This window comes from Rhinopithecus roxellana, chromosome 5 (assembly GCF_007565055.1).
Source record: "Rhinopithecus roxellana isolate Shanxi Qingling chromosome 5, ASM756505v1, whole genome shotgun sequence".
Classification (NCBI taxonomy): Eukaryota; Metazoa; Chordata; class Mammalia; order Primates; family Cercopithecidae; genus Rhinopithecus; species Rhinopithecus roxellana.
In genome coordinates, this window is record NC_044553.1 from 14,675,144 (window position 1) to 14,698,156 (window position 23,013).

General features: G+C 40.1%; 1 protein-coding gene across 2 annotated transcripts in view; it reads left to right on the top strand.

The window, feature by feature from the left end:
- Positions 1-14,348: 14,348 nt before the first annotated feature.
- Positions 14,349-23,013, top strand: part of ARID4A (AT-rich interaction domain 4A) — a 74,121-nt gene continuing 65,456 nt past the window's right edge. For both annotated transcript variants that reach the window (XM_010357691.2, XM_010357692.2), the window contains exons 1-5: positions 14,349-14,659; positions 15,752-15,814; positions 17,536-17,646; positions 20,782-20,847; positions 21,858-21,948. In XM_010357691.2, coding sequence (XP_010355993.1) covers positions 15,809-15,814; positions 17,536-17,646; positions 20,782-20,847; positions 21,858-21,948 — 274 coding nt within the window. In that variant the 5' untranslated portion in view covers positions 14,349-14,659; positions 15,752-15,808. The remainder of the gene's footprint in view (positions 14,660-15,751; positions 15,815-17,535; positions 17,647-20,781; positions 20,848-21,857; positions 21,949-23,013) is intronic.

A 23,013-nucleotide genomic window follows, 5' to 3' on the forward strand; every position in this document is an offset into this window, starting at 1 on the left:
ACTAATTCCAACCTTGTCAGGTCAGATCTATTATTATCCCCATGTTACAGATGAGGCAAGGAGAGTAAGAAATTGGCTCTAAATCACCCCTCCTCACAAAAATCCTGGCCATACCTACATATTCTAAAGCTAGAAGTATCTTCTTTGCTATCCCGGCATAATTTTTAAAGTTATCATTCTTATGGGGGCACAGGAAAAACCTAAATCCTACAAAGTAACCTAAATGACTTAAGAATCCTTAAAAAAATAAAAGGTGTCAAGGGAGAGCCAAGCGGGCAACGGGTGACTCTGTGCCTCGCTGAGGAAAAACAACTAAACATGGATAAAGGATATCCTAAGAAGCCGAGAGACAAAATGTTGTCATATGCATTTTTTGTGCAAGCTTGTCGGGAGGAGCATAAGAAGCACCACCCAAATGCTTCAGTAAACTTCTCAAAGAGTTTTCTAAGAAGCGCTCCGGGAGGTGGAAGACCATGTCTGCTAAAGAGAAAGGAAAATGTGAAAACATGGCAAAGGCAGACAAGGTCCGTTATGAAAGGAAAACCTGTATTCCCCCTAAACAGGAGACAAAAAAGAAGTTCAAGGATCCCAAGGTATCCAAAAGGCCTCCCTTCAGCATTTTTCCTGTTCTGAGTATCGCCCAAAAATCAAAGGAGAACATCCTGGCCTGTCCATTGGTGATGTTGCGAAGAAACTGGGAGTTACGTGGACTAACACTGCTGCAGATGACAAAACGGCCTTATGAAAAGAACGCTGCAAAGATGAAGGAAAAATACAGAAAGGATATTGCTGCATATTGACCTAAAGGAAAACCTGATGCAGCGAAAAAGGGAGATGTCAAGGCTGAAAAAAGCAAGAAAAAGAAGAGGAAGAAGAGGAAGATGAGGAAAATGAAGAAGATGATGAGGAGAAGGAAGATGAAGAGGATGATGATGAATACGCTGGTTTTAGTACAGTTTTTTTTTTGTCTATAAAGCATTTAACTCCCCATACACAACTCACTCCTTTCAAAGAAAAAATTTGAAATGTAAGGCTGTGTAAAATTTTTAATACTGTACAGTATCTTTTTTTGTATAGTTAACACACTACCAAATGTGTCTTTACATAGCCCTGTCCTGGTGATATTTTCAGTAGCCACTAAACTTGCCTAGTACAAGTATGGGGGTTGTAAATTGGCATGGACATTTAAAGTAGGTTCTTGTTGGTGCACAGCACAAATTAGTTATATACGGGGATGGTAGTTTTTTCATCTTCAGTTGTCTCTGATGTGGCTTATACAAAATAATTGTTGTTCTGTTAACTGAATACCACTCTGCAATTGCAAAAAAAAAAAAAAAAAAAAAAAAAAAGTTGCAGCTGTTTTGCTGACACACTGAATGCTTCTAAGCAAATACATTTTTTATTAGAAAAAAATAACAAAAGGTGTCAAAGGCAGGAGATAAAAAGTGAAGCAATAAAAACATACACATAACCACACATTCATTAAAAATCAGAATGTTGTAAACTGATGCACAAATGTTAGGTTTCTAAATATACTAATTTGTTCCTGAATCTGAAAACAGGTATCTTTGTAACTCAAAGCTAGCAGTACAATGGAAAACATTTTAAGTACCTATTTAAATCAAATCAAAGATTGTCTTGATAAATATAAAACAGTAGCTCAAATTTCATAAGCTCACATACTATCCCAAAAGGAAAGCTCCAAAAAAGTTAAGTTTTATAAAAGCAGACTAAAAAGTGGAATCAAAAAATATATATATATATTTAATATTGTGATTGGTATGTAATTGATAATGTAAAAGACTGACTTTTTCCTAAAACAAAATCAGGAAAGAGAGCAGCAAATAAAACCTTTTTTTTTTTTTTTTTTTTGAGACAGGGTCTTGCTCTGTTGCCCAGGCTGGAATGCAGTGCTGCCATCTCGGCTCACTACAACTTCCGCCTCCTGGGTTCAAGCAATTCTCCTGCCTCAGCCTTCCAAGTAGCTGGGATTACAGCCGTCCACCACCACACCCAGCTAAGTTTTGTATTTTTAGTAGAGACGCGGTTTCACCATGTTGGCCAGGCCGGTCTTGAATTCCTTACCTCAGGTGTTCCGCCTGCTTCGGCCTCCCAAAGTGCTGGGATTACAGGTTTGAGCCACCATGCCCGACCATTTTTTTTTTTTTTTTAGACGGAGTTTTGCTCTTGTTGGCCAGGCTGGAGTACAATGGCACGATCTCGGCTCACCACAACCTCTGCCTCCCAGATCCAAGCAGTTCTCCTGCCTCAGCCTCCAGAGTAACTGGGATTACATACAGGTATGCACCAACACGCCAGGCTAATTTTCTATTTTTAGTAGAGATGGGGTTTCTCCATGTTGGTCAGGCTGGTCTCAAACTCCCAACCTCACGTGATCCGCCCGCCTCAGCCTCCCAAAGTGCCGTGCCCGGCCCAAAAAACATTTTTAAAAAGTCTTGGGAAAAAAGGCAGTGGGAGGTGGGGTGGGAGGGTGATGGTGGTGGCAGATCCACAGGAGGCTAACTGGTGAAATCCAGCTCTTTCTCCAGAGTTAGCTCAAAAGTCCACCTACTGCATGTTTTCACGTAATTATTAAAAGTAATTTCTTATACTGAACATTTTGTTGAAATAAAAGTGATTTCTAAAAACAAGACACTTAACACCTTTACTTGGATTTCAGATAAAGAATCTTGGCTAAACATTCATGTTTCATAAACATATCTGTTCCCTCTAGATATTATTTTAAAAATAAACTAAAACAGAATACATAAAAATTAGTCCACTCAGGAAGAGGGGAAAACATATTTCACCCTATATATTTGAGCCCTTTTAAAACATACATATATGAAAGGACTTCAAAAAATTTGTGGAAAAATAGAATGATAAAAAAACACGAAGTTTACTTCTCAACATAAGCTCCATCAAATCAAGACACTTTTATAAGCAATAATACCAGTCATTCAGTCCATTCCTAAAGAACTGAGGGTCCTGGGAATTTAGCTATGTCAATGCAGTCTTTTTTACACTAACTGAAGAAAAACGGGTGCCCTTAAAAAAAACCTGTTAAGATTAGGAATCAAAGAAGTCACAGGGAGCCAAATCAGGACTGCAACGTAGATGTCTCATGATTTCCCATCAAAATTCTTGCAAAAAAGACTGCCCTAGTTTGACGAAGGGCCTTGGCTGCACTGTTGGGGTAGAGTACATTTTGGTGAAGCTCTCTCAGGTGTTTTCCTGCTAAAGCTTTGGCTAATTTTTTCAACAAAATACTCTCATAAGCAGATGTTGTTGTTCTTTGGCCCTCCAGAAAGTCAACAAGCAAAATGATTTGAGCATTCCAAAAACCTGTTTTGCCTTGACCCTTGCTCTTGACCAGCCTGCTTTTGCTCTGACTGGACCACTTCCACCTCTTGGTGGACATTGCTTTGACTGTGCTTTGTCTTCAGAGGTGTAATGGTAAAGCCATGTTCTATCTCTTGTTACAATTCTTCAAAGAAATCCTTTAGGGTCTTGTTCACACTTGTTTAAATTTCCATTGAAAGTTTTGCTGTTGTCTTCAGCAGATCTGTGTGTACAGTTGTGGCATCCACTGAGTGGAAAGTTTTGCTCAAATTTAATTTTTCCATCAAAATTGTGTAAGCTGAACCAATTGAGATATTGGCATAAACAAGATTAACTTTTCCCTTGCAAACTGATGTGATTGGTCTGCTGCTGTAGGCTTCATCTAAAACTTTGCTTCGTCTTAAACTAGTTATGCATTTGTAAACTGCTACTGATTTCTTTGGGGGCATTGTCCCCATAAAGTACTTGTAAAGTATCAATGATTTCGCCATTCTTTCACATCACAACTTTCACCATCAATTTGATGTTTGTCCTTGCTACAATTTTAGCAGAACTGATTTGCCCTGATAGGGGCTCTTTGCAAACTGATGTCCTAAACTTCTTAGTGCCTCAAACTAGATCCTGTTCAGACATGTTATAACAAGTTAGTATGAATTTATTTTGGTGCAAAAAAATTTATGTTCTCACAAAACTGTATTTTTTCAATAGTGAAAAACAAATCTCTCCTTAATTTGAGAATCATCTGGTTTTCCTGAACTTAGTTTTTCTTAATTCAAGTTGAACTACAGTATCAGTTACACTTAAGTCTAATAGAATAGAATTAAAAGCCACCATGTAGAAACAATGTAAGGTTCGGTTTAATGCGTTGTCCCACTTAAGGAACCCATAAAGATTTTGACAAAATGAAGAATAAATGCTTACTGGACATTTCAAGCTCTAACTAGCATGTTTAAACAGATTTCATCTTCTTTACCAACCAGCGGCTTTTCTTGACTTGCCAAATCAGTGAATGGTACTGTTTGTTCCCTCTTTCTTAAATCTTGAGTGTGTTTTGTTTTCTTTCTTCTTTACCTCTATAATCAGAGATCAAACGCTGTCAAGTTTTCCTTCCCCAAAAACAATTCCTTACTCACTTATTCCTTTCTCTCTCCAGACCCTACCCTAGTGTCACTCATGCTGATACCACTTCAACAATATCTTGTCTCCCCACTTCCAATTCCTGTGTCATTTCTTCAGTTACACTGGGCAGTGTTTCTAAATAATTTTCCAACACTGTATTTTGTTTATGCCATGCCTTTCTGTGTCTATCCAAAAACTCTCAGCAAAAGTAACTAAAATTAAAAGGGAAATCTGCATGGAAAAATATGTGCAAGTTACCACTACTATATAATAAACTCAAGCAATTAAGAAATAAAATATCTAGATTCTAATACATAATTAGAACTGTGAATAGACAACCTGTAAAAGAATCAGTAAGTGAAATCACAGAACAAGGTCCCATTTCACTAATTCACAACAAAAACCCTACAAAGAAAAAAAGAGCTCAATATATTTTGCACCTATTAAATTAGTAAAAATGATAATTATAGATTACTCAATGCCACTAGCTAAACTCACAGGAAGGGTGATAGTGTAAATTATTATAACCAGCTTGAACAACATAGCAATATTTTAAGAGTCATAAAAATGTTCATACAATGACTTTTTAAATGTACCCCTAAAAGAACAGTCCAAAAGAGAAAACACTCTATGCATGAAGAAGGTAACTGAAGCACAACACTGAAGGACTATGAAACCTACATAGTCATGCAATAGAAAAATGAAAAGGATAAAAAAGCTTGATGGAATATTTTCAGACATTAAAACCATTATAGAGGCTGTCCATTACACTGAATGCTTGTTATAATGTTAAAGGAACAAAGAAAACCAAAAACTACTATAAGACTAAAGAAAATACATATAGACAAAGAGGAAGGAAATTTTTAAAATCTCTTAGAGTGGCATTAAAAGTGATTTCGTTTTTCTTTTGAGACAGTCTCACTCTGTTGCACAGGCTGGAGTGTAGTGGTGCAATCTCGGCTCACTGCAACTTCTACCTCCCAGGTTCTCCTGCCTCAGCCTCCCGAGTAGCTAGGATTACAGTCACGTGCCACCACACCAGGCTGAATTTTGTAGTTTTAGTAGAAATGAAGTTTCATCATGTTGGCCAGCCTAGTCTCGAACTCCTGGCCTCAAGCAATCTGCCCACCTTGGCCTTCCAAAGCGCTGGGATTACAGGTGTGAGCCACCACGCCTGGCTGCACTTTATTTTGTTTAGTTCCATTATAATTTGTAAAATTTGAAATAAGACAAAACAAAAATAATAGTCAATTTCTGCTTACACCCAATCTTCCAAGACCCTCTAGAACCTTGTAATACCCCATTGGATTCTGATGTGCAGCTAACCCTAGAAACATGGGTAGGTTGGCCACATACAATTTTCCCTACATAATCTTCAGCCAATCATACTTTCTGAGCTGGTTTACCCTCTGTCCCAAATACAGATTTCCTTCTATTCTTGCTCACAACCTTTCATCCAAATAGAATGCCTTCTTTCCTTCTAATTTTACATATTATATCTCACTACCCTTGAAAAGCCTTTAATAACCATTATAAATTTCTTTCTGCTCTGCTTTCTAAAGCAATTTGTTTTAAAAGAACCACTGGATGTGACTGTATACAGAACTTTGACAAATCTATTATCAGGTACCATTTAAATCTATACATAAGGTTATATAGATTGCTTACATCTTTTGAAATAACTACTTAAATTAACTTTCCACATGTGTAATTACATTCTCCCTTTTATTGATCTTAAGCCCCTGGAGCACAGATCCTTGTAGGAAAGCCATTATTTAACGCATATCTGCTTGAATCCGAATCCTAAAATACGCTGTCATTCCAGTTTGAATTATACGAACCATTATCTATGACTCCATGTGGCCATAAAATCAGGAGATAAATCTAACAGGGTGCTGGGCGTGGTGGCTCACCCCTGTAATCCTAGCACTTTGGGAGGTGAGGTGGGTGAATCACGAGGTCAGGAGTTCGAGAGCAGCCTGGCCAATGTGGTGAAACCCATCTCTATCAAAAGTACAAAAATTAGCTGGGCACGGTGGTGTGCACCTGTAGTACCAGCTACCCAGGAGGCTGAGGCAGGAGAATCGCTTGAACCCAGGAGGCAGAGGTTGTGGTGAGCCAAGATCATGCCACTGCACTCGAGCCTGGGCAACACAGCGAGACCCCGTCTCAAAAAATAAATAAATAAAAATTGAACAGGGCCGGGCGCGGTGGCTCAAGCCTATAATCCCAGCACTTTGGGAGGCCGAGACGGGCGGATCACAAGGTCAGGAGATCGAGACCATCCTGGCTAATACGGTGAAACCCCGTCTCTACTAAAAAAATACAAAAAAAAAAAACTAGCCGGGTGAGGTGGCGGGCACCTGTAGTCCCAGCTGCTCGGGAGGCTGAGGCAGGAGAATGGCCTAAACTCGGGAGGTGGAGCTTGCAGTGAGCTGAGATCCGGCCACTGCACTTCAGCCTGGGTGACAAAGCGAGACTCTGTCTCAAAAAAAAAAAAGAAAAAAAAAAAAAAAAAAAAAAATTGAACAGGGCAAAAAAAAATATAAAAATTGCAAAGTCTGCTTTGGTTACAAGTAAGTAAATTATGTAACTTTCCATAAAATAACTAAATCTTCAGGAAAGCTGCTACGTTCAACACAGCAATCATTTCCACTTCTCAACATACGTACAGAAACAACTGCACAGTTGAACAAATTCTACGTTTTTTTTTTTTTGAGACAGTGTCTCACTCTTGTTGCCCAGGATGGAGTGCAGTGGCGTGATCTAAGCTCACTGCAACCTCCACCTCCCGAGTTCAAGTGATTCTCCTGCCTCAGCCTCCCGGGTAGCTGGGGTTACAGGTATGTGCTACCACACCCAGCTGATTTTGTATTTTTAGTATAGATGGGGTTTCACCTTGTTGGTCAGGGTGGTCTCAAATTCCTGACCTTCGGTGATCTGCCCGCCTCTGCCTCCCAAAGTGCTGGGATTACAGGCATTAGCCACCATGCCCGGCTATCATTTTTCAAAAGATACACAGATACACACACACACACATACACACACACACACACACACGAGCAACACGACCGGTCTTGATTACCTAAGAGGAGCTAAGTAAAATTACTTACCCCAGACAGATCGCAGATTCAGGTTTTTCAAGGAACACTTTGCTTAATTTTCCCATAAAATCAGCCTTATTCTAAAAAACAAGACTTTTTAAAAATTTTGAGTGTTATAGCTTGGACATTCAGAATACAGAGTGTTGATTAAAAAAAACACACACACAAATTTGCTTCCCTCCTAAACACTCTCATTGGTAAGACTGGTTAAAAAAAAAAAATTTACATACATGTTCATGGGGTTCTGTGATAAAATTATCAAGAACTTAAAACTGGAAACCACACGAATGGGCAGACAAATCCATAAGGATGTGCTAACTTTGAGATTTCGGTCTAAAATACCACATTGGGAAGCTAATTATGTATTCTCTTTCAAACTCTTAACAAAGAAATAAAATATTCTTCAATATAGCTTTATGTCACAGAAACATTAAAAAGTTGATAATTATGACTCCTAATAGTTTGGGCTCATTTAATAGGTTACAAAAATACAATTACATCATAATTTCATTCATTTATACCCAAGATGTTGTCTCCTAATTACTAATATTCATCCATAGTTACCATTAAAATATTACAAAACTTAAAAAGGGATTGGAGAATAAAAAGAAGTCTGAAAAAACTAATACTCTGATACATTCTTCGTTTTATTTTTAGATGGAATGCTTCTTATGTCATCCTTGCACTGAGATCATGCTAATCTCTGTATGGTTCCAATTTTAAGAGGTGAGCTGCCAAAGCGAGCATGATACATTCTTAATGGTCCTCTAAATCTACATTTTATTAACAATTACAAATCAATTTGGTATTAAAGCTAAGTATTTGGAATATTTTAAAATTTAAAGGTTAAGACAGCATCTATGAAACATTAATTTTCGAGAAAGAATTATTGTTATGTTGAAAAAACAAGTCTGGGCAACTAACAAAACCCCATCTCTACCGAAAAAACAAAAAATTTAGCCGGGCCTGATGGCACACACCTTTAGTTCCACCTACTCAGGAGGCCAAACTAGAAGGATCCCTTGAGCCTATGAGTTTGAGGCTGTAATGAGCTATGATCGCGCCATTGCATTCCAGCCTGGGTGACAGAATAAGATCCTGTCTCAAAAACAAAACCAAACAACAAAAAGAAGTAGAAGAAGAAAAAATCCCAAGAAAACAAAAGACGTTAAGTTGGCTTATTTCACATTTTGCATACAAATGTGCATACAGATTTAGAAGAAATATCTACAACAGAGCACCTATCAGGTGGGGGAACATAACAGTGATTAAATAAAACAGTTGCTGCTTTCTGGGAATATAGTTTCAAATTTGGGAAGAGTCAAACAAATGCAAAGTAAGTGTGGTGAGGCACATGTACAGAGGGTCCTATCAGGCTACAAAAGCACTGAGAGAAAGAATACACACAAGAAGGGAAAACTTCAGAGAAAACTACAGGGAAACAGAAAGTAGTTAAACTCAACTAACTAGACCATGGAAATAATTTGTTAGTATTCCTAAACATCACTTCTGTGTAACAAAATGTTTCACTGTACAAATGCTCACCTAAAGTGAAAAAAAAAATTAAAGTAAAAAAAAAAAAATCACTCCTAGGGTCCAAGAAAAATTCTCATATATTTTATGATATGTGTAACTTAAGGACTGTGATTAATATTTTTTGAGACCAAGTTTTGCTCTTGTTGCCCAGGCTGGAGTACAATACCACAATCTCAGCTTACCGCAACCTCCATCTCCCAGGTTCAAGGGATTCTCCTGCCTCAGCCTCCCAATTAGCTGGGATTACAGGCATGCACCACCACGTCCAGCTAATTCTGTATTTTTAGTAGAGACGGGGTTTCTCCATGTTGGTCAGGCTAGTCTTGAACTCTCGACCTCAGGTGATCTGCCTGCCTTGGCCTTCCAAAGTGTTGGGATTACAGGCATGAGCCACCACGTCCAGCCAATTATTTCTACTTGAACAAAGAGAGATCCAAGATAAAATGTTCAGAAATAAAGCTAAAGAAAAACCAGAAATTTTGAGGGGATGGGAGAGGAGGCAGTGACAAAAAGGACAATAAATATAAGTACAGTAAGAAGAAAAGCTTTCTGATGGACTATACAAGCATCCCTAGCCTTAAATACATAACCCTTTCATATAAATATACGTGTAATACATACATACATACAAACACACACATATATACACATATATATATTTGAGACGAAGTTTCACCGTCACCCAGGCTGGAGTTCAGTGGCACAATCACGGTTCACTGGAGCCTTGATCTCTCGGACTCAGGTGATCATCCCACCTCAGCCTCTCGGTTAAGGGTGAACACAGGTGCATGCCACCATGCTGGCTGGTTTCTTGCACTGTTTGTAGAGATGAGGTTTCACCATGTTGTCCCAAACTCCTGGGCTCAAGCCATCTGCCCACCTCATTCTCCCAAAGTGCTGGGATTACAGGCTTCAGCCACCACACCAGGCCTTCAGCCTTGTATTTCCACCTCTGGGAGTTTATTCCAAAAATAATCAGGGATGTGAAAGAAGATTTAGATGCCCAGAAACTTCACCATCTAAAATTCAGCATTTACGTTCGGGCAAAAATAATTGCGGTTTCAGACTGTGAATTTTAAATCATTATAAATAGGCTCAAACACACCTTCATTAATCAAAATAGAAACCATTACAACCAACACATTTTTAAGTTTGTTTATTCCTGTAGTGTAGAAACCCATGCTTTAGGATTTGACGAACTCTTGGAAAGCATTTTCTGCATCCTGCCAGTTGTGGAAGTGTTTTCCCTGCAAAAAGGTGTGGCAATGCTTGAAGAAGTGGTAGTCAGTTGGAGAGAGGTCAGGTGAATATGGTGGATGAGGCAAAATGTCACAGTCCGATTTGTTCAACTTTTGAAGCACTGGTTGTGCAACATGCGGAAGGGCATTGTGAAGAATTGGGCCTCTTTCTGTTGACCAATGCTGACTGCAAGCATTGTAGTTTTTGGTGCATCTCATCGATTTGCTGAGCATACTTGTCAGATGTAATGGTTTCCCCGGGATTCAGAATGCTATAGTGGATCAGCCCAGCAACAGACCACAGAACAGTGACCATGACCTTTTTTTGGTGCAAGACTGGCTTTGGAGCATCTTCTCAGTCCATCCACTGAGCTGGCCATCACCGGTTGTCATATAAAATCCACTTTTTCTCGCACATCAACATCTGACCAAGAAATGGTTTGTTGTTGTGTAACATAAGGGAAAACGACACTTCAAAACAATGATTTTTTTTTTCAGTCAGTTCATGAGGTACCCACTTATTGAGCTTTTTCACTTTTCAATTCACTTCAAATGCCGAAGGACTGTAGAATGGTCCACACTGAGTTATTTAGCAACATCTCAAGTAGTTGTAAGAGGATCAGCTTCGCTGACTGCTCTCAACTGGTAGTTATTAACTTCTGGCGACCAGTCACTATGCTCCTAATTTTCAAGACTCTCCTCCCCTTTGCAAACTTTCTTGAACCAGCTGGGCACAGTGGCTCAAGCCTGTAATCCCAGCACTTTGGAAGGCTAAGGCAGGCGGATCACGAGGTCAGGGGTTCGAGACCAGCCTGGCCAAGATGGTGAAACCCCGTCTCTACTAAAAATACAAAAATTAGCTGGGCATGGTGGTGCGGACCTGTGATCCCAGCGACTAGGGAGGCTGAGGCAAGAGAACGGCTTGAACCCAGGAGGTGGAGGTTGCAGTGAGCCAAGATCATGCCACTGCACTCCAGTCTGAAAGAGCAAGACTCCATCTCAAAACAAACAAACAAACAAACCCTGAACCACCACCGCACTGTAAGTTAACAGTTCCTGAGCCATATGCATTGCTGATACAGTGTCTCTGTTGTTTTACAACCAATTTTTAACTCATATAAGAAAACTGCTCCAATTTGTTTTTTTGTCTAACATCATTTTCATAATCTAAAATAAACATGAAGGCTGGGCATGTGGCTCACGCCTGTAATCCCAGCACTCTCGGAGGCTGAGGCGGGCAGATCATGAGGTCAGGAGATCGACACTATCGTGGATAACATGGTGAAGCCCCTTCTCTACTAAAAATACAAAAAATTAGCCGGTGTGGTGGCACGTGCCTGCAGTCTCAGCTACTCAGGAGGCTGAGGCAGGAGAATCTCTTGAACCCAGGAGGAGGAGGTTGCAGTGAGCCGAGATTGCGCCACTGACTCCAGCCTGGCGACAGAGCGCGACTGTCCCTAAAATAAAATAAAATAAACAGCAAGTAGTAAGTCATTACCAAAAAAACAAAGCAAGAAATGCCCATTAAAATGATATATAACATAACCACATTTATTTAACAACGTGGTCCAACATCAAATGGCAAACTCCCAACAATGCAAAAACCACGTTTACTTTTGCAACGACCTTCTAAGACAATATTTTGCAAAACATGTACAAGGATATTCACTGACATATTACTGCCATTATATACAGATAAACAGGTTACATAAATTACGGTATATTTATCCCACAAAACACTATGAAGACATAAAAGATGCTTTACGATAAAATATTTTCAATGTTCCCAATGTTTTTGATAAAGAAAAATAATGGTAAGAACATGAACAAAACTAGAATATTTTGCAAAACAACACAAACAAAAAAGACAAAGCCTTTTGTATAATATATAACTGTAGTAAAACCTCTAACTACCTTTTGGTGGAGGGAAGAGATTTTTGTATTCTTCTTTGGGCTTTTTAGTAATTTCCAAATGTCCATGCATTATTTGGATTCCATAGTAACAGTTTAAACTTTGATAGTGGAATTATAGATTCTTACCCTCTAGAAAGTTCAGTAATACATTGTTTTATAAGGTCTTTTAAAAAACTTCGCTCCTACGAGATCGCGCCACTGCACTCCAGCCTGGATGACAGACAAAACAAAAACAAAACAAAACAAAACAAAAAAACCTGCTTCACTCCTAAACACTCCTATTTACAAGATCTTTTCTATATAAGAAATTTTCAAATAGGCGGGGGCAGGGGGGAATCTCAAAAATATGCATAATGTTTTATGATAACAACATTAGGCACTTCAAAGTCCAGAAATAAAAACCACGTAAATGGGTAAACAAGTCCATAAGGATGTCCTAACTTTGCGATTTCATTCTAAAATATTACACCAGGAAGCTAATTACAGACTCATTTGAATCTGACCAAACAAAACATCTTTCAACTACCCTTCTTCCCATTCTAGTATTCCTTTACTAATCCACAGAAAGTTTTTCCAGGTGGTCCCCCGCAATTCTAAGGATTTTCAGACATTATGACTCACCTCAGCAATCACTGAGATGTTCTGTTTTTTTTCAGCACGACTGCCAAAAACCCAGTCACTGTTAAGTCACACAATCATTTTCTAGTCTTGGGCCCCACCAACAGAGCAGCAGGGTTTAAAACAGAGGTACTGAGGGTAACTATTGGGATCTATCCTGTACGACTAGGTCACTCACTAGTAATGCCAACATGCCTTTCACTTTTTTATGAATACTTTTGAGCAAAATCACTGTTACGAATAAAAAACTCATTCTGCTTAGTTGTTTTCTTACTGAGAAAACTTAGTCCACGTGGATTACTGACGATATATCACATTTAAAAAATTACTCCATTCTATAAAACTAGTCAATTTATACTCCAATTCCACCATTTAAAAATACGTTTCCTTTAACAGAATACAAAATGTTAACAGAACAAGATCAACGTCTATCTTATCGGGGACGTCCTTTTAACATGTTTTCAGTACCTGCACAACCACTCTTTCCTTTCAAAAAGCAGCATACGCCTCGCGCAGAGTGACACAGACGCTTGTCTAAGGTCACAGAAGCAACATCTGTGCTGGCAAGTAAATTCCTCAGCATCCAGAAAGCCAGCGCTTTCTCCAGTTTCCTCACAGCTTTTACGCGTGAGGAGCACGCGGAAACCTCTACCTACGCAGAATGTTTCTAAGAATCACTTCTCCCCTGTCTTAACTAAGGAGACTCCCATAGCTTGTGCCAATCAGGTGGAGAATATGGCAAGTATCCAAGATGCACTTCCAAAAACAGGAAAGACTGCTCAGAGAGAGGCAGAATTCAGAAAATCTCTCACATTCTCGAAAGCCCGAAAAAGCACCAAGAAAGACGTTTGCCTCTCCTCCACCTCTTTCTCTCTCGGCGGGAGAGGAAGCCTCGCCCCCATTCATCCCACCCCTTCTCCCCACCCCGCCGCAGGGAGAACTTTTACCATGGCTTCCTGCGGCCCCTTCACTTCCGGTGCCGGTGCCGCTAGGGCTGCGCCATCCCCCCCAGTCAATCGGACAACCATAGCCTCCAACTGACCTTTCTGACAGCTCTGAGACTCCTCCGGCCAAGACTAGGTGCTGTCCTGGAGGAAACGGTGAAGGACGGACGCACAAAAACCAATCTACCTGATGAAAACTCCGTTCCCTTCTTGCCAGAAACATAAAATGCGATGGAGCTACGGCGACCGCTGCCGAGACAAAATGGCGCCGAGAAGCTGGTTTAGCGCAGGCGCCTTGGAAAGACCCTGCCCCGCCTCCGTGCAAGCCCCTGGCTGCATTTCTGGGTTCCGTTTCCATGGGACACTCCGCCGCCAATCCTCATGCCGAACTGCTCTTCCTGACCCCTCAATTCGCCAATCAGTGCCCGGTCAAGCACATCCGGAGTCGTCTCTACCAATCATTTCTCAGGACTTGCTTACTCAATAACCAACTCTCCAATAACGTTGGTCTTCGGCAAAAGCCAATCATAAGTGGAAGATGTCCTACCTGCTGTTTTTCGCACCAATCCATGAAGTTTCAGAGCTACATCCAATGAGGACGGCAGGTAGCGAGGTCCTATCCGAAGCTCTTCGGCGTCATGAGCAGCCAATAGGAGTTCGTGTAGAAGCGAGTCTGCTCAACAGCTTGTTATTTGGTGGATTGTGGCAGTAAATCGGGGCGAGTGGGGAACCGGGCGCAGGAACTGCAGCCGCGGTTGGGAGTGGTGCTGCCCGGACGGGGGCCCACGGAGGTCAGAGGGGAGGAGGACTCTGGAGCTGACAGCGCGCACTTCACCCGCAGTTGGTAGGTGGGGAGAGGGGAATCGGGGGATACTGAATGGACGAAGCGGCAGTGGCAGCAGCTGCTGCTGCCCGGGGTCCCGGTGCAGTTGGAAGCTTTGGAGGTGGGGAGAGTGATGCTAGGCAAGTGGCGCGGCGAGCGCAAGAGAAGGGGCCAGCCATGGAGCAGCGGCAGCAACTGCAGGAACCGTCGCCGCAGCTGCAGCCGCCTCGTCCGCTTCCCCGGGTTCCCGGGAAAATGGCTGTGGGGCTGGCCGCACCGCTAAGTTTGCTTCCGCGCCGTGAGGACCGGGCTGCTTGGGGGAGCCCTTCCCCAACTCCGCGGCGCGTCCACCTCTGCGGAGTCCGTGGCAGGACTCGAGGGGCTGCGAGCTGATACCTCTCTGGGCTGTACAAAAAGTTGAGGCGGGCGCTGGGAGGAGGCAGCGGCTGCTGCGGTGCGGCTCCGCTCCCCTCCCACACCCTGTCCGGGCCACCTCCCCTCCTCCTCCCCTCAGTCCCCCGCCCCCTCCCCCGCGCGGGTCTCCCGGCGCTCTGGCGGCTCCCGGCTGAAGGCCGCGGCCCCTGCCCCTTTGGGTGAAGGAGCGATTCTCCTTTCTGACATGGTGCAGAGCAAAGGAAGGAGAGCAATGGCGCCGTGACACTCCGCTGCCGCCACCGCGGGCCCGGGGCGGGCCGAGGGGGCCGAGCGGCGGAGGCGGGGCGCGGGCCGAAGTCGGGGTATCCGGGGGACAGCGGAGCGGAGGCTCGGCGGTCGCCTCCGCGGGGGACCTGGGGAAGCCCGAACGGCGCCCTGCCCTTTTCCGGAGCTATCTGTCCTGGGGCTCCGAGTTGAGCATTCCGGGTCAAAGTGGCCAGCGAGGCGGGGGCGCGGTGGGCCGCTGGCAAGCTCCGGGGCGGAACGGGCTGCCCTTTGGCGCGCGTGGGGTTCTCGCTGCCCCCTCCGCTCCTGCATCCTGGCTGCCCTCGGAAGGGGTCTTGTCCCTTGGCTGGTGAGGATTCTGCCCCTCCCTGCTGGCGTTTGTTTACTTTCTTTCCCTTGGTCGCTCCCTGCAGTTGACTGATTCTGTCTGTGCCTCTTTCCCCCTCCCCGTAGTTCTAGCGACTGCGAAGATAGCTCGCTGAGCTGGAACCCCACAGATCACCAACAAAAATGAAGGTAAGTGGAGTCAACGCTGCCCTGATCCTCGCGCCTTGGACACTGCCAGTTGTCAGGCTAGTGCCGTGAAATGTCATTTGTTTTGCTCCTCAAAATTGATGTTCCTACTGATCAGCAGTTTCGGCATAGGAGGATGTGTTGAATGGGTGAGAAATGATCTGTGTGTCTAAATGCGGAGTTTGGGCCCTCTCTGTAGCAGTACTTTGGAAAGGCTGGTGCAGCCTTTCAGTTGTTGTCCATTCGGATAGTATTTTTAAACACTTCCTGTGTTGGCAGCAACCTTTGCAGAAGTAAAGCTTTTGTCCTGCTTTGGTTCTTTGGGGGATTTTTCGAAAATTTTTTTCTTCCTCAGTGCCAATGCGATTTTGTAAAAGAGAGAGTACGTGGATTAAGTAATGAAAATATCATTTCTTCTGTGTGTAAAGTGAACTTATGTGGCTAAAATATTTTAAGTTGAACTATAATAATAGTTTTAGTTAAATCTTTCCAGTAAATATTTTAAAACATATACTTATTCTAAAAAGATACATATTCTACTGAGGATGACTGCAAATATCCATATGTGGATAGTTAAAGGGAAAGGATCTCACATAGCATTCTTGAATGCTGTGGCCATTGAAAGTTTCAGGTCAGATTTTTATTTGCCAAAAGCATTCCTATTCAATTTGTATTTTTTGTAAACGTTCTTAAAAGGTAGCCAATTCCTGTCTTATTTACCGTTTCAGTATATTAAGCTCTGAAATATAGCATTTTCCCAAACTTTCTCATGGTTTTCTATTTTCTCCAAGTAAATGACATGTTTAACCTTCTTTAATATTACTTGGGAAAACTTATTAGAAAACAAAAAATCATTTTCTACTTAGAAACGTATCTCCAAAGTGTATACTGTTAACTTTGCACTTAACAATGTTAAGTTGGACTTGTATGGATACACTTTAACTTCTGAAAAAAAAAAAGGTAAAATGACAGATTGAGATAGCAATCATCTTGTTACTGTAAAGATTAAAATGAATGGTAGAGTGAAATTTCTTGCATCATTCAATGTATCATTCTGGTCATGTCCATTTGCTGAAAGTAGATGTTTCTTAGTAACGCTTATTTTTTTATACTAAGAAGATCAGTATGGTAAACTAGGTATGTCTACAAGTCTTGAACCATCGGTTCATCTCTGCATTCATCGGCTGAATTCAGACTTAAAACCTTTCAAATGCAGCTTTTAGCAAATGAATTTTCCAAATTGATACTCTCCTTATGAAAAGATGTTACCTTTATGTAGCTTTGTCAGTAAACAATTATGTATGGTTAGTGTTAATTTTAGTAGCAATATTTATTTTAATTTGAAAAATTTCAGGTGGCTATAAATGAATAACTTAGTTTTATGGTATGTGTAATATGAAATATTTTTTCTGATTTTTTTATTTTTCTGCTTATATAAATAGAATTTTTGAAAAATTTTGTATCTGGAGAAAAAACATTATATTTACTCACTGATAATTTTAAATTACAACTTTAAAACATTTTATCATATCAGGACATCAGTCTATAAAATGAAAGGTTGCTCATCAAGTGTTTGCTTTCGGGTATTTTTCAAATTTTCAATGATATTAATAAGCAAATCATTTTGATATTTTTCATGCTTCAAGCACAACCTTTTAATGAGACTTGAGGTTGGAGTAGGGAGACATAGTAATGACATTCACAGTTTATGTTCCTTTCACCAGGCGGCGGATGAGCCTGCCTACCTGACAGTGGGAACTGATGTCAGTGCCAAGTACCGGGGTGCCTTCTGTGAGGCAAAAATTAAGACTGTGAAAAGGCTGGTGAAAGTTAAGGTAATATTTGTTTTTATGCAATAGTTTTATTAGCTCTAGATTGTAGAAATTTGGGGAGAGAGAGACTGCAAATCAGCATTTTATTGAGTCATTATATGAAAATCCTTCATATACTATACTTACAGGAAAAAAGCACATCAAAATTCAAGAAATAAAGAACTCAAAAGGAGAAATTATTCCAAAATGCTACCACCAATATACCATGCTCATGATATTTCCTGTCATTTGGATCTTTACTATTTGTGGTAGCATACTTGGACTGTAATCTATTTTCTCCCCTCATTTAATGTTCAGGTAGAGACAATTTCAATGTTTAGGACAATATAAATAACAACAGGAATTATGTTTTCAAGACAGTGTAAAAAAGCATTGAAAAAGTTTATTTTGGGGCTGGGCATAGTGGCTCATGCCTGTAATCCCAGCACTTTGGGAGACTGAGGCGGGTGGATCACCTGAGGTCAGGAGTTTGAGACCAGCCTGACCAACATGGTGAAATCCCATCTCTACGAAAAATACAAAAATTAGTAGCTAGGTGTGGTGGCGGGCACCTGTAATCCCAGCTACTCAGGAGGCTGACAGGAGAATTGCTTGAACCCGGGAGGTGGAGGTTGCAGTGAGCCAAGATCATGCCATTGCATTCCAGCCTGGGCAACAGAGCGAGACTCCATCTCCAAAAAATAAAAAAATTAACCTGGCGTGCCCATCTGTAGTCCCAACTACTCGGGAGGCTGAGGCAGGAGAATCGCTTGAACCCAGGAAGTGGAGGTTGCAGTGAGTCGAAATCGCACCACTACACTGCAGCCTGGCTGACAGAGGGAGGCTGACTAAAAAAATATATACATATTTTTGGCTGTGCAAGGTGGCTCACACTTGCAGTCCCAGCACTTGGGGAGCCTGAGTGGGGGCATTGCTTGAGCCAAGGAATTCAAGACCAGCCTGGACAACATAGTGAGACCTTGTCTGTCCAGAAAAAAATAAAAATAAAAAAATTAGCCAAGTGTGGTGACAGGCACCTGTGGTCCCAGCTACTCTGGAGGCAGAGGTGGGAGAATTGCTTGAGCCTGGGAGGTCAAGGCTGCAGTGAACTGTGATTGTGCCACTGCACTCCAGGCTGGATGACAGGGCAAGACCCTGTCTCAAAAAAAGTTTTTTTTAAAGATGCTTTTACTCAGAAATAACTTTTTTTGGTGATTCCTGCCAGTAATTTTCTTATATGAATATATTTTTAATAGTCTTTGTTACTTTATACTAAATACAAAAGTAATCTATGCTTATTATAAACATTTTTAACATAGAGGCATATAAGTTCATGAAGTCTTCTTAAAAATTTTTATTTAAGTTGATTAATAATTTCATATATTCATTGGCTACATAGTCATGTTTTGATACGTATAATGTATGGTGATTAAATCAAGATAATTTGCATATCCATCATCTGAAACATTTTTCATTTATTTGTGTTGGGAATACTCAGTATCCTCCTCTTAGCCATTTGAAACCATGTAATATAGCATTGTTAACTAGTCATCCTGTAGTGGTGTAGAACACTGTGAAAGTCCTCCTTGATATGACTTCAAAGAGATTTGATGTGCTCTTCCAGATTTTTTTTACTGTGCCAGTCATAAAATTATTGTCATTGGTATTGGATCATGCTACATTGCAGTTTGCTTTATTCACTTAAGTATCTGATGTTTTCCTACCAGAATTAAGCACCATAAAAGGAGGAAATGTCTGACTTGTTCTATGCCCAACACATAGAGTAGTGCCTGATACACAATGGACACTCAAAATTTGTTGAATAAATCAATGAACTAGAGCAGTGATTCCTAAAGTGTGGCCCCAGACCAGTAGCATCAGCCTTACTTGGGAACTTGTCCCAAATGCAAATTTTCCCCACCCCAGATCTACTTCATCAGAAACTCTGGGGGTAAGATCCAGTAATTGTATTTTAATAAACCCTTTAAATATTTCTGATGCATGTTAAAAGTTTAAGGATCAGGCTGGGCATGGTGGGTCATTCTTGTAATCCCAGCACTTTGGGAAGTCAGAGTGGGCAGATCACTTGAGGCCAGAAGTTTGAGACCCACCTGGCCAAAATGTTGAAACCCCGTCTCTAGTAAAAATGCAAAAAATTAGCCAGACATAGTGGTGCACACCTGTAATCCCAGCTACGTGGGAGGCTGAGGCATGAGAATTGCTTGAGCTGGGGAGGCGGAGGTTGAGACCCTGTCTGGGGAAAAAAAAAAAAAGTTTGAGAAACATTGACTAGAGGAGTGTGATTTGTAGAGTATATAGATGTATCTATGATTATTATAAAACTTATGTTTCAATTTTCTTGATGAACCTTCAAGTATTATTAGGATAGGATGTCAATTGACGTTCATTTCTTTTTGTTTCATATAGTGTTTTTATCATGTCAGCTATATAGGATTTGATTATATTTATTTGGGATTCTTTAACGATTCAAATTTGGTATTAGTATTGTGTGTGTGTTCTTATTTACTTAAAATTAATACAATGATTGTTTTAGGAGGTCTTATCATGCATTACCTAGATTTTGAATTTATTTGGACCATCTCTTATTTGGACCATAGTAACCAGCCATCTATTATGGATGGTTACTCTGTGTGTTTAGATGTGTCGTAGAAGGGAGCACTTGTTTGTATCATTGCATATTATGATTATTGTTTAGCTTCACTTTATAAAGGATCAGAGTTGTGGTTTTAATTTGTTTACCTTTCATATAGGCAATACAGTTTGATACTGTTTTTTTTCTTTGTGTACTTGGTGACAGTCAGAACCTTTTGTGACTTGTTGATAAAAAGCAGTAAAGGCATTTTTTTTTTTTTTTACAGTAATCACTACAGATTATTATATAGTTCATTCATTCAGTAAATACTTATTGAGTGCTGGTAATATGCATTGACACTTGCTAACTGTTGGGGATATAGCAATGAAGGGAGGACTCAGCCCTCAAGGAGCTCACAGTTGATAAGAGAATGTAGTAAGTATTATAGCAGAGGTCACCACAGGGTGCTAAGAAAGCATAAATTAAAGACATTATTGTTACAGTGTTACTGTAAATGTATTTGTTTTAAAAGTAATATGCAAATTATCTTGCAAAATGTTTTTCAGGTACTCTTGAAACAGGATAATACCACGCAATTGGTACAAGATGACCAAGTAAAGGGTCCTTTAAGAGTATGTATGTTGTACAGTTTAAAATCTAAAATAATCATAGATTTATACCGTGTTTACTGAATTTACATTTCTACATAGACTTAACATTTATGAGAACGTTAATCAGAAAACAATATATATGAAGGGTTTAAATATAATTAGTATAAATTATGATATTGCAATGGCTGTATTCTAAGTTTTAGAACACTAAACATCTTCTAGAAGGGTAATTTAATACATATAAACATGTTAAATTTTTCACCTACCTTTCTGTTATGAATTCTTGAACTGGGTACCTGGCTTTGTTTTGCAAATTGTTGCCATATCTGAGGTGATGTTTAGCCTTCTAAGTTGAGTATCATAACCATCAATCTTCAGTGGTTCTAATTTACCAAGCAAACTATGTTCACTTCCTAATTCAATTTCATGAATACCTAGATTATGTTTTCCAGCCATTTCTGGCCATTTGTTTATGTAATAAATCTGTTATATCAGAGTACCATTTTGGTTAATATCTGATATACAAAGGTCTGGAAACTGAGAGAAGGTCAACTGGTCCATCCCTATCTCTCCAGGTGAACCTTTATCTAAAAGATTCCTTAAATATGCTGAATCCAATATTCGTATTTCTGTGAAAGAAAATTGATGCTATTTTGGTTGTCTTATAATTTTACAGTTCTTCTATTTAATTTTCTTGAAGGCAGTAGTGATATAGTGGAAAAGCTCTAAAGTAAGATTTAAGAGACTGGGCTGTCATGCTGGACTCTGCAAATTATTTTCTCTTTCTGAACTGCAATTTTCAGTGTGTAAAGTAAGGGTAATAATAGCTACCTAAATTTTGTCAAAGTGTTTTGGGTCTCAAATTGCATAATACATAGATAAGTACTATGAATGATAAAGATCTAAGACAGTGTAAGATAGAATTATCATAAGTATGGTATTTATTTTTCTTACCTAGATAATAGAATTGGTGGAAGTGATTTGGTTTATTTGTTTAAATTTGGTAAGGAAATTTGGATTTCACATTTTAGGTTGGAGCTATTGTTGAAACAAGGACATCTGATGGATCTTTTCAGGAAGCTATCATCAGCAAGTTGACAGATGCTAGTTGGTATACCGTGGGTAAGTAAGTAATTTAACACATTTAACACATAGATTTGATTTGGACTTTGCGTGTATCTGTGTTTTGTGGATAGACCAAATCATTGTGTTGGTGGAGAAATATGTATTATTTCCTATCAGTTTACTGGATATAGCTGGCTAAAATTCTAAGAATGTCCTGTAGGTAACAAAAATGATTATCTCTTACAGTAACTTGGCCACTTGTGTCTATTTCATCCAAGAATGTACTTCTATTTTAGGTTATTTTAATGTTTCTCTTCAAGAAGGTTAGATCACATTATTGTGATCACTTTTTCTATTAAAATTCTGTAGTTGTGATCTTTATTGTATTGCTACATATTTTATATAAGGGTAATGTAGATGTTGCCAATTTACAGATTTAAAAAATCTTGACCATAGTAGATTCAAGAATAGGTGATTGTAACTTAGTTTTTGATTTTTGACACAATGTGGGTGCTCATATTAACAGCTTTCAAGGTTGGATATGGTGGCTCATGCCTGTAATCCTAGCACTTTGGAAGGCTGAGGCAGGTGGATCACTTGAGGTCAGAAGTTCAAGACCAGCCTGGCCAACATGGTGAAACCCCGTCTCTACTAAAAATACACAAATTAGCCAGGTGGTAATGACGCATTCCTGTAATCCCAGCTACTCAGGAGGCCGAGGCACGAGAATTGCTTGAGCCTAGGAGGCGGAGGTTGCAGTCAGCCCAGATAGTGTCACTGCACTCCAGCCTGGGTGACAGAGTGAGACTCGTTCTCAAAAAAAAAAAAAAAAAAAGCAGCTTTCAAGAAAGAGGTAGATGTTCCTAATATGAATGCATTCTTAACATTCCATTCATAATCTTATACTGGCTTTAGATAACTTTATTGTATTAATAGTAAGAAGCAACAAGTGTCATAATACGTGTAAGTTAAAACCTAAAAGTAGTACTTAAATAGTTGCTGTCATTATGTTGATGAGAATAGCATTAGGTAACATTTCCAAATCTCCTCTCAGTACTTTCAAACTACACAGTCCTGTGGATATCATCCAATCTATAGCATTGTTGGTTTTTATACTTATTT